The sequence below is a fragment of the Eptatretus burgeri genome, chromosome 1 (genome assembly GCF_056783735.1).
Source record: "Eptatretus burgeri isolate ZD-2024b chromosome 1, Ebu_testis_v1, whole genome shotgun sequence".
NCBI classification, from domain to species: Eukaryota; Metazoa; Chordata; class Myxini; order Myxiniformes; family Myxinidae; genus Eptatretus; species Eptatretus burgeri.
This window is the reverse complement of record NC_140961.1, coordinates 107,625,584-107,638,286: the sequence shown is the minus strand read 5'-3', so window position 1 is coordinate 107,638,286 and position 12,703 is coordinate 107,625,584. Positions and strand designations below refer to the sequence as shown.

At 40.2% G+C, this 12,703-nt stretch overlaps 1 protein-coding gene across 6 annotated transcripts in view; it reads left to right on the top strand.

The window, feature by feature from the left end:
• LOC147035139 (myelin transcription factor 1-like protein) overlaps positions 1-12,703 on the top strand; it is a 731,493-nt gene that overhangs the window by 361,417 nt on the left and 357,373 nt on the right. For all 6 annotated transcript variants that reach the window (XM_085894260.1, XM_085894272.1, XM_085894282.1 and 3 more), the window contains exons 6-7: positions 3,734-3,755; positions 9,349-9,411. In XM_085894260.1, the coding sequence (XP_085750386.1) occupies positions 3,734-3,755; positions 9,349-9,411 (85 nt within the window). The remainder of the gene's footprint in view (positions 1-3,733; positions 3,756-9,348; positions 9,412-12,703) is intronic.

Genomic DNA, 12,703 nt, shown 5'->3' with positions numbered 1-12,703 from the left:
TTTAACCGCTGGTGCATGCCGACTATTTTTGGTCAAATCTGTGGTAATTACTTCCCAGTGTCTCAGTTCGGACAACGCTAGACAAATGGAAGGAAAGGACAAACACGGACAGGTTGGAAATCGAAAAATGATTTATTAATAATAAAATAAATAAATGGAAATAACTTTTTATTTTCTGAGGTAAATGAAAGAATAAATTTCAAAGCAAAATCAATCAAAATGCCAGGAAAGAGACAAAGAGCAGATGCTTATTGGGGGTTGACTTACTTGCAGCTAAACACAGACATGGGTACCCAACAGATCATTCGGGGGAGGGTGGGGGGGGGAAGAAACGTCTCGCTCACCAGAAAGTCATCTGTGAAGTGAAAACGTCCTGAAATGCGTGCATGCATGTCATGTCCGTCACCAGCACCCAGCCTTTCCGTGCACCCTCTTGCGAACAGCCTTGAACGCTAGTCGAAGTCTGGACGAAACCGAGATCGTCTGTCGTGGGTTTTGACCCTGGTGTTGTTGGTAACCGACACCGTGCCTCACTTGTTGGCAGTGCTGCTCACACCCACACGCTCGCTTGCTGAAGCACTGGGAAGGACGAATTGTCTCGTTGTTAGCGCTGGTCAGACACCCACTTCTTGCTTGTTTCTCAAGCTTACTTCTCCTTCTCTTCTCCCTCCCTGGCTTTCTTTCACCTCCACTTTCCCTCTCGGTTTCCTCTCTCCCGCTTTTCCACCTCTTTCGCTTTTCTCTTCAGAACGTACCTCTCGCTCGTTTTTATATCTCCAGGCTGTCCCCGCGGGTGCAGCCTTCCCCACGCTCACCTCGCCCCACTTGCACACGGTTACAATGATGACCCGTGCACTCTCAAAAAATGTGGGCGTCGGACCTCGCGAAAGATTGTTGCTGAGGAAGAATGGGGGCAGGCGTCAGAGCTCGTGAAAGAAATGTGTGTAAACGTGTCTGTCATAAAGAAAAAAGCTTCCCATAAGAGAAGGGATCTATACTTTACCCTTCTCAACGCATCACATTTAAGATCCCATTAGACATGCGGATGGGGCTAATCTGAACATGCATTTAAGGAAATAACTGTCTGAGGATCTGGATGTGTAGATGCATTCATCAGACCGGATTCTGAAATCCGTAACACATACATATATATATATATATATATATATATATATATATATATATATATATATATATATATATATATATATATATATATATATATATATCAAGCTGAAGCAATGTCATTTATAGTGATCAAGCTCTGGTATAGAGTAGTGCATGTGATCTGATATGATGCTGACAAACATCCTGTTTGAAATGTTCCAGAACCTGTACACAGTACAGTACAGTACAGTACAAGTCATTTCGCATGCTTTCAACAGATGTTGGAATGAAGAACACATGCATTGTGGCTTAGCGGGTAGACAAAACGCTGCTGTGAAGCATAAATTGACCATACCATGTCACAGGCCATTGTGGAGCCAGTGATAATCACTGTGAATTGTACAGCCAGTGATTTTCTTTTTTCCTAAAAAAACCGTTTTTGTGTGTGTGTGAGTGTTTGTGTGTCTCTTCCATAACTCCAAAAGCATGAAACCTCATGGAGTGAACCTTTGCATATATACTAAGGGAACACCAAGGGAGTGCCTGAATGAAAATTGGGTATTTGGGTAAATTTAAACACACCTTTTAAAGATAATTAATGGGGTCCTCATCATTAAAAAAAGCCTTATGAATATGGTGCCATGCCGTGTTGGTCAGCCCGCTTTCACCTCACAGAAGTCTTAAGCCACCATTTTGTTTCGGCCTACTCAACCATGCCTTGACCTGGAACAGACCGCATCAGTTTCTGCATGATAAAATGCTCAAATTTATATTTTTCACTTTCGTCACTCATATCATCGAACGCCTGATATTCACACCGATGAATCGTTGTGTACATCGCTTTTATCGGTACTATCGTTTTTAAATTATAAGATTTGAGTGATGCAATTTTCCCAACTCATCTGAGCTCCCAAAGTTAATCGTGACGAAACTTTATAGGATTACATTTTTCACCACAGTGCATGTGATACATGCTTGGGAGCTTCATTGGTGCACATTGCTGCCTGCACTGTCACTGATGATTCGCCAATAAACGATGAATCCGGTCCTGCAGCTGAGGGGGTGTGTAGCTTTGGGATTCTCATGTGTGTACTATTTGTGAATGTCTTTATAGCTGTGGAGGAACTCCTGGAAGCGTCTGAAACAGCAAATTGCTGAACTTGTGTAGGCCTTCTTGGTTGCTTTATGCAGTTTCTTCAGCAAGAGGAGTGTGGGAGATGTCAATTTATTTATATAATCCTTGCCACCTGGGTTTAGTTAATAAGGTGAGAGCTGATTGGCTATTTCCTCCATTCACAGGTGAGAGATGTGGGTGGGTCTTTCATATATCACACAAACACACACACATGGACTGTCATTATGTGATAGAACCTAAGCAATGGTTTATCTACCATTCAAATGTTTCAAAAAGACTTGCAAATATACTTCAATGAGGGTGATGGCAATCAGGTTTGTGTGCCACTGAAACATGGAATGTGTACTATCTTTGTGTGCACTTTACAATTAATGCTTTTGGGCCTGAGGCGTCAGGTGTTTTTTTAAGCAGAGCCGAGAAGCAAAGTGAGAACAAAAACAGAGCATTTCCGTCTAATAACTCTTCATCGCCATTATCATACTCATCATGGCGTTATTGGCCTAAGGTCATGCTCAGCTTCAGGCTATTGGCAATTTCTGTCGCAATTTGTCTTCATCTACTTCCCTTTGTGTCTGGCTTCTCGACCTCCTGAAAGAAATCTTTTCATGTTGAGTGTATGTGTAACCCCTACACTTCATGTTTCCTGCTTGTCATTTCGTTTATCCCTTACCTTATCTTAACCGTTGTCTCTACACAAGTTTTACTGATTTTTCACCCCCCCTCCCCTTCCAACGGTCCACCAAATTCCATCCACCTTGTTCCAGTGAACCGACCGTTTGTGCTAAAAGTTCCTGCGACCTGTCACTTCCATACTTGCACATGAATGTCAAGATTTATGAACCATGTAAAATAGTCTTGAAATTTAAACACGGTTGAATGATTAAGGTATTGGCCAAAACTGAGTGGATAAATATTCAAAATTTTTTTTGCAGTAAATGAATGTTTATTTCTGCCCCGCTATGTAATAACATTCTGCAATACAGTGGTAGTGACCTGTCTAAGGAAATTTATCAGTGATGGAAACACTCATGACTTGTGCGTGAATAATGCCTTGCGGTGGGTGGAGGATGAATGGGTGGATGGATATAATAGCGTGAAAATAAAATCTTTATGAGTCACCTCCATATTGTGATTTCAAAAATAAGAGAATATTCAACAAGATCCCCTGACCTCCCCCATGCTTTCTTTGACTTTCCACCTCCCTCCTCCTCCTACTTCTCCTTCCCCCACCCCTCTTCCCATCTCATTCCTGTCTCAGTAGTCTCCTCTCCCTCTCATTTTTGTTTACACACCATGCAGCCGACTGACATGAATATGATAACAGTACCTCAAAGTAACAGTTGCATAATTTTGCACTTCGAAGGTGAACGTGCCCTGCATTAATTGTTTTGCAAGTTAAATGATGTGCCATAATCGATTAAAATTGTATTAATTTCTCTTCATGATGCACCACAGATATGTGTTGTGTAATTATTTCTGTTTGTCTTTCAGTTGAACCAACAGACTATTTCAGGTACGTATTCTGTGGGTGTGTGGCTGGGGTGGTTGGGCTTGGGGAGATTTGTCGAGATGTTGAATATTGGCAAAGGTGGGAAAGTAAATAAATTATTCTTCACATTTTCCACACCGAGCAATTTACATAAAAACTAAAAGTGATAATTATGTTTCAGAAACAAATCTAGTGGTAGTCCTATCAAGGGAGCAGAGTTGATATCGTAACAGGTGGAAAAAAAAAAAATCTGTTTTTGGCTTATCTGAGTGCTCTTCAATATTGAGCAAAGTCTGACAGGATAACCTAGCGGTACGTCCACTCACCATTGAGCTGTGTAGTCCTGATTCAAATCTCAACCCAACTATAAATGCTCCTCCTGGAGTGTGGCATGCATCGGAAAGACGTTAAGCCAGAAGACCCATCTGTTAGCATATTACCATTGGTCGACATGAGATATCCCAAGGTGTATTTTGTGAAGAGTAGGCAAGTTCCTGCCGACACCCTGAACAAATTACAAATTTCTGCCCAAACCGCCTTCACTTGAACTTCAGGCCTGGCCAGTCAGTTTGTGACGAGGTTCATGAAAGACTTGGGCCAAAAGCATTCCCTGACCAACCCCAGCAGAAAGTAGGAATCATTGGGGCTGTTAAGGAGGTAACAGGAGTCGTCTTCAATATGGAGCAATTCCTGAGCAGGGAAGTTCAGCTATTGTTCTGAAGTGCACTGTGTGCCTACACTGTCTGTGACATATGAACAATGCCCATAAATAGTCCATTCAGCTTCAGGCTGCAACAAATGCATTCACTGTTGAACATGTCTGGTCTTGTTGCCTCAAAAACGTTTTCTGAACTCAGTCGGTTCCTCTGCCCTACTATTTTAAATGAAATAGAATCTCGTTACTTTTTTTTCATTTTCATTGTTGTCGTCCATTATCCTCCTTTCCTATATTTGGAAGGATAGGAAAAATTCATTTAAGTCATCCCAATTTGAAATTATATGTTGTCGCTGTTGCTTTTGTTGTTATTGTTGCTGTGATTGCCATCGTTTTATGTGCATTTAACTTTGAAGGTAGTTTATCTTTTTACTCTTTTTTTCTTCCAAAATCTCATATTACCATGGATATTAATTACAAGTAGCTTAAACTTATTGCAAAGATAACGTGGCATCCTTAATGGATGAAGGGTAAGAAAGATAAAAGAGCTGGCTTAACATCCCTTCCAAGATATAATGTTCTTTCAACACAGCACCAGAAGGGCCATTTTTTCTTGGATTTTAATCCAACATTTTGGGGAAAAAAACAATAAAAGGGAAACAAGAGAGTGAAGTAGTGGACAAACATGCAGATGCAGTGGCATGAAACTTGATCTCGTGTATTAATTATGTGTTGTTGGACCTCGTTTCAGCATCATGGTTCACACCACTTAGCTTTCTTAATAACACTCGTTTTGATGTACTGGAAAAGCTGTGCCAGGATTCTTTAGCACTGATGGTTTTCAGCACCACCTGCCAATTGAGGGATTGAGTCGGTGAGAATTAAGGATGGCAGGTGAAAAAAAAAAGTTGCTGAGGGTGGGTTGGGGCTTTATCAGCTATTCCTCTGAAGTGCACGACGTACCAACACCGCCTAATCTGTACTCAAGGAAGTAGAGTGGCGATCAGAATTTTTTTGGCTGGAAAATTAGCAAAAATAATAATAAATAAAGTATGTATGAAAACTCCCTGGCTTTAAATCAAATAAAAGTCAATTCTGAATATCAACAATAAAACTTGTTTTTATTACAGAACCTGAGGCTCATGAAGGAGTTAACAAACAAAGGGTGGTATGTCTTCAGACTGACAGAGGGGCAGAAGAGAACAAACAAAGCACAAACACATTCTGAAAAGGAAAATGACAGGGAGGAAAATTATTTATTCAGAGGTCACAGATAGTTGAAGAGATTGGGATTGGTATAGGAGAAACCATGAGTTGGCAGTGAGGAGCAATCTTGAAATAATTGAGGAAAGAGGATGAGATAACTGACACAGAGAGACAGTTGCTCAAAGAGAGAAATGTGGGATGAAGAATAGAAGTGAGCATCCAGCTTCGACTTATGGAGGTTAACCACATGTGGGTTCCTGGAAGTGTGCATGTGACCTGCTGTTGGAGGGTGAGGTGCTGATGGATGGATGGAAGGAAGAATGGATGGATGGAGCGAGGCCAGAGTGAGGCGATAGAAAATTGAGAGTGCACCAACTTACCCTTACGATGAGTGAGAAGCAGGCCCCGGGACTTGGTCTCCTGCCGAGACATGCCAATAATTTGAAAAGCCACGACTCCATGGGAGCAAAATTGGAAACAGCTGCTTGAGCCCAAAGATAAAGTTGTGAGCAATTAACTAAACTCGTACACAAATGAAAGTTTTAACATTGAAACCGAGTAAAGACTGTCAATTTCACTACTCCTATGTACAGGTATCTTTGCTTTTTTATCTGTAAAATATTTGCTTCAAATATGACTGATCCAAGCAAAATGACCTCTTTTTGTCAAGCTGTCTCTCCCAATACTGGTCGAGAAACATTTCCTTCGGTGTCTGAGAATTAACAACCTTGGGCATTACTAAAAGCTATAGTGACATATGGAGGAATAACATACGGAGGAACTAGATATTTGAATGGGGACGTAGTGCTGCACGCATCTCTTCAAAATGCGACATGCCGGCACGACATTTACTTAAACACCAAGACTGCAAAACAAGTAATGCACCTTCTTATAAAGTTTAGGTGCTGGGATGTTTATTGGACGTGAGGCACAGGTTAAAGGTCAGGACACATGGTCTTCTTCTTTTAATTTCTCTCCCTCTATCGAGTGCGGCCTGTGGTTGCTGGTTACATCATTGGTTGGGACGCAGCTATGCCGCTGATGCAGTGTCCCCCTTACCAGTACACTGGTGCTCATTTTGCCGACCTCGGCAGGATGACAGGCTGAGTCAACCTCCTGGTGTATTTTTTTTCCAGTAGCCAACGGGGCTTGAACTCAGGACCCCTAACCACTAAGCCAACACCAGGCTTCTTCTTTCAATAAAGTGCATAGACCTCCATGGAGTATAATCACACTGAGGTCTCATTATATGCAGGAGTATTTGAAATCTTTATGAACTTGCATGACGGTTCAGGTGAATAAATGTTGTGAAGAAGTCAGAATTGTTTTGAAAAAATAATTCTGGTATTGTTACCAATCTATTTTGTCCATCAATACCAGTGTGACCACTCCTTGCCCTTTTTCACAAGATCTTGGCTATTCGTTGTTCACCTTGGTTTTCTATTATCATCGCTTTTCCGAAACCTTCTAAATTCTTGGCTTTTTTATTGGCTCATCTTGGCATTTATGAAAATGAGAAGTGGTCACACTGGTCAATACCCCTGATTCCTACGGATAGAAACTACAAAGTCAATGATGTATCTTTTAGTGACTTAGTAATTTTCCTTTCTCCCCTCAAATCCCCACAGAACTGCAAGTGCATCCACAACCCAAAACGAAAATACGAGGATCTTATTTTCGAATCTCATATTTAATATCACGATCAGGTTATTTTTTATGGAGGAAATTTGTATGAAGAATAAATTTGATCCATTAGTCTTGAAAGTGTTATTTAATTGGGCCCATCTTACCAAGAGACAGACAGTGGCTCACAACTAATGTGCTCTTTACCAACATTGGTGTCATATCTCAACGGAACGCCAATGATCTTTTGTTTTACACTGCGATTGTAAAGAGTTGAAAAGCAAAATAATACTTCTTTTTTTTTTAAACCGGGATCTGTATACCATTTCATAAAACAAGGCTTACGGTTAAGGAATATGAAGGCACAGACAATGGCATTTCTGGACTTACTGGAAGTGCAAAGCTTATCAACCATCGACGAAAAGGAAAGTGCTTTCAAGACAGGACTACAATAGATTATCAGAGTAATTTACATCAGCACTACTTTGTTTCCATCTCCATCAATCCCAACTGTCATTCACCCCTCAAACCATCAATCCATCTGATCAGAGTCCTCATATGACATATTCCACTGCCTCAATAAATATTCTTCAAGCCCATGTATTCTTAAGCCTGGGCAAAGAATGAAATAAACGACCCAGCGTTTTCCTTTCCATTTTTAAGTTATACATGCATAATTTGGCCATCTACATATTATGTACATAATTGCTGAAAGGTGGGGGAAGGGGATGAGTGGTAAGTTAGCAAAATAATATTAAGGAAGTAAAATATGTGGGAAGGATAGGAGAGAGAAGGAAAGGTTGGGAGAATGGGGGTATCAGACAAAGAGATTAATAGACGTCGATGCACTTCTGAATAAATAATTACAAGGACACGAAGAGACAATGGACAGACACATATGGTGTAAGGAATTTGAACCTGTATTCTGAGCATAACGAGCCGTCAGTTCAGACAGGAGCACTAAACAGCCACTCCGAACAGACATCTTGGCTTTTCTACTTGGTGTTAATTTCCAGGGTAAATAACTCGATTTAAAAAGTTTATTAATCCGTAAGCTTTCCAATATAATATGCGAGGCTGTCTTGTTTTTTCGAAAGTGCTTTTAATACCGTGTCAAATAATCAGACAGGTGGTTGGAGCATGTGTGTGGGTAGGAAGGTGTGGAGGAAGGAATGGAGATTGAGAGGGTTTTATAGTGCAAACTCACAACCACCTGCTAGAAAGCTGTTCCACTTACCATGATTATCTCCCTTGGCACTTCTGGGCAGAACACAATGGAATGAATGAAGCATTATTTTTTTCTTTACTTTTAAATGAATTTCCCCAAAATGCCGTGTTTTTATTTTTACTTTGCTTAGCTTGTGCAAGCAACTGTTATATGCATTATATTATATTGTGAGACATAAGATGCTAAAGACCATTGATGGGGAAAATGTTCCACACCCAAAGGAATTGATTCTGTGAGAGCAGCGAGGAGATTAGGTGATGAGATCACATTATAATTTTGGTCAGAAATTTGGTATCAGGAGAGATAAACAGAACACAATTTCATTGTTGGAGTCAGGAGGAGATGCTGCATACAGTTTGCTTGGTCCAATACGTTATCTAGTGGTGCTGTGTACCATAGCACACCATTCTTTTGAACCAATATTAAGCCGGCTGTCTTATCATGATTCGTTTTAGAATGTAAAACTGTTATAATAGTTTGTACATGATTGAAGACTTCATTTCCACTTGTGAAGCACATATTTGATGTTCTGCACTGTTATTGCTTCATTGTCATCATAATCTGATTGTATTGTTTGCACTTGTTTTGTGGCAGCAACCCAATAGTCTATTTAATTTGCCTTTTCTTTGAGTTTTATTCCACTCCACTGCAGGAGGTTTTCAGCCATATTCAAAGTTCCTTCCATAGGTATGGTTTCGATGGTGTCCAAAATACCAACACATTTTTCTTTTTATCATTTTCACCAGCTACTTCACTTGATGAATCATCCAAGAAGACCATAAAATTACAGTCTTTCATGCTTGACTGCCATCCCTTTATGCATGAAATGTTCAACACAAAGATTTTGCTTCCAACCTACTCTAGGTTCATTTTTTTTATGCAAGTGTGTGTACGTCTTATTACAGCTGCATGCAGTACAGCTGTGAAAATGGAAGCCAGCTTACTGGGAAGTTATCAAGGCATCGCAGGTATCCCAATGATATCCAAACAACACACACATACATACATATACACAAATAGCAACTGTCACTTCGCTGATGGGACGACTGAGAGAGGTGGGGGAGTGGAAGGAGGGGGAGAAAGAGAGAGGGGTGGGTGGGGGAGAAAGAGAGAGGGGTGGGTGCGGGAGAGTGAGGAGGTGGAGGGGGAAAAGATAGAAGGATGAAGAGTGAGGAGGAGTGGGGGAAGGGAAAGCAGACATGCAGTGCTGTGGAGCGTTAATTATGATTCATACCATCTCATCAAAATGATTCTGCATAGAATAACAGTGAAGAATGAAACAAAATAATGTCTAAAATCTATTTTCTACCAGTCATAATACAAATACCGCCCAGACACAAACACCGCCCGGATGCACCTGGAGACAAACACCGCCCAGACGTGTCTGAGACAGATAGAAATGGGTTGGGGGGAGGATCGTTTGCAGAGAGAAAATGTTATGCTTTATGAAAACACACACACCACCCTTGTTTTGGTGGAATCTCATAAACCAATTATATATACAATGCTGCATTATCGACGTTTCAAGGAGATACGCACAAATATTAATCTTTATAAACAACTGCCCATCGTCATGTGAGGGATGGAAATAAAAAATTGGCCATGTAGTTTAGAAAACATGTTAGTACAGCAAACTGCATGGAAATCAGGTGTTAGGAAAATATGTTTTGCTTTGAATCTCACAAAGAGAAACCATATAATCTTTGTAAATCACGTACCTCTACCTTGTAGGAACTGATAACTGTACATTCCGATTGGGATACAAACTGTACTGCTGTCGACTGTTGACCACTCAGTAAGTGACTTAAGCACTCAAGCAAGCACTCCAATTAAATAGTTGATGAGAAACCATGCCCACAGCAGTTTCAGAAATTAAATGAATTGGTTCAAATCATGACATTATCCACAAAAGAGATGTTGTTTAATATAGAACAACTCTGGAGACATCGAAAAAATGTAACCGCCTGTGAAATAAACATTGCAGATAATCTGCCACGTTGGCAACTCATCTGTGCATGCGTCAGGTGGTACATCGTTCGCAGTCTGCGCAAACATTATTACTTTCTTTTAAAACATATGTTTTTCACCAGATTTGCTTTGATTCCCTGTAGAGGACCTCGTGAAACCTCCAAAAATATAGACATAGATCTGGCAGATGCTATGGATAAGCAGTCCCTTTTGGGGACAGTGTGCGAGATCAAGCAGTGAATGCATTAAATCATATAGCTCAATGAAGTTGGTTAACTTTGGCACCTTCCTAAACTTTTGTTCACTCAATATAATTTTCCAAACAGTACAAAAAGATAACTTTAATGCCTTGGAAATTTCACTTTTTCTTATGTATATATGGAGAAGGGGGGACATTAGCCTTGCTTGCTGAAAGTAAATAGGTATATCGGCTTCGTTATATGACTTGTTATTTCTTTAAGTTATCACATTTCATTCCAGATTTGGACATCTATTTAGTCTCGATGACATCCGTCCCTCAAATCCGAAATCATATTTTGATGATATACTTTAATTAGTCTGTAAGAGTAGATCTTGGAAAATTGCATAATATAGTGCAGGAAATCACAACAAGCTCCAAATTTGACAACTATAGCACATACAAAAGCAATGTGTACAATGATTCATAGCTATAATGAACACTCATTCTACATCATGAGCGAGGGAAGTAGGAAAAAAAAAACTTTATCGTTAAGAAATTGCTGTGACCTGTTCCAAGTCAAAGCATGGTTGAGGAGGCCAAAAAACATGGCGGCTTCATACCTCACTGATGTTACCTAGGATATGCCTGAAGACCCCAATGAGAGCGGTGACAGAGGATGCGCCCGGTGAAGGGTATAACTAAATAATGCCGTTAATTATCTTCAAAAGGGGTTTTTAAATTAAATCAAACACACAATTTTAGTCATGCACTTCCTTGCCGATTTCTTTGTCTGCATGCAAAGTTTCAGGCTGCTCGGTTTGAGGGTGTTGGAGTTGAAGAGGAGACTATATACCTATTTAAGCCTATATACCGGTATTTATAAGCCTATATACCTATTCATTTTAAACAAGCAAGGCTATGGTCCCTCCTTCTCCATATGTACACAAGAAAATGTAAAATTTCCAAACCATTAAACTTATCTTTTACTACTGTTTGCAGAATTATATTGAGTGAACAAAAAATTTAGGAATGAGCTAAAATTAACGAGCTTCATTGAACTATATGATTTTATCCATTCACTGCTTGACCTCACACACTGTCCTCCAGAGGGACTGCCTATCCATAGCATCTGCCACATCTGCGTCTATATTTTTGTAGGTTTTGCAAGGTGCTATATAGCGAATCTAAAGCAAATCTGGTGAAAAACACGTTTCAAAATAAAGTTGTCACGTTTTCACGGACTGCAAACTGATGTACCATGTGACACATGCACAGATGAGGCACAGATGAGCAGGCAACATGGCAGATTATCTACAATGATTATTTTATTGGTGAGTATACTTTGCGATGTCTCCAGGGTTGCTCTACATTAAACAGCAACTCTTTTTGTGGATAGTCATTATTTCACCGAATTCATTTAATTTGTTTAACTGTTGTGGGTGCAGTGAAGACCAGCTTTAAAGTTAATGGGATCCTACATGGTATGTAGCCACAGCCTGGCTCGACTTTCCTTCTCAACCATCCAATTGGAGTGCTTGCTTGAGTGCGTACGCCACATGCTGAGCACCCTACAGTCGATAGCGATACAGTTTGTGTCCCGATCAGGATGTACACAGTCGGCAGTTGCTACAAGGTTGAAGCACATGATTTACAAAGGTTATATGGTTTCTCTTTGTGAATTTCAAAGTGAAATATATTTGATAATTCCCAGATGCTGAGCCGTTTGCTGTATTAAACTTGTTTTCTGAATTTCATTGCCAATTTTTTTTTCCACTAGTCACACGCAGGTGTTTATAAAGTTTAATATTTGCTCACATCTCTTTGAAACATCTATGTAAATGTAATGTTGTGTTTCGTTGAAAGATACTCAAGGTTTTTGAGTTATATACAGTACATACTGTAGTCGGTAATCACACTGACTCCAATCTGCCAATTCTTGAAGACTTAGCGAAACCGGCTAAGCCCTAATCGTGTGTGTGTGTGTGTGTGTGTGTGTGTGTGTGTGTATGTGTTCGTAAAACATAACATTTTCTCTCTGCGCTAACTCCCCTCTCTCTGTATCTGTCTCTCTGTCTCTCTGTCTCTCTCTCCCTCTCTCTCTTGAAGTGTCC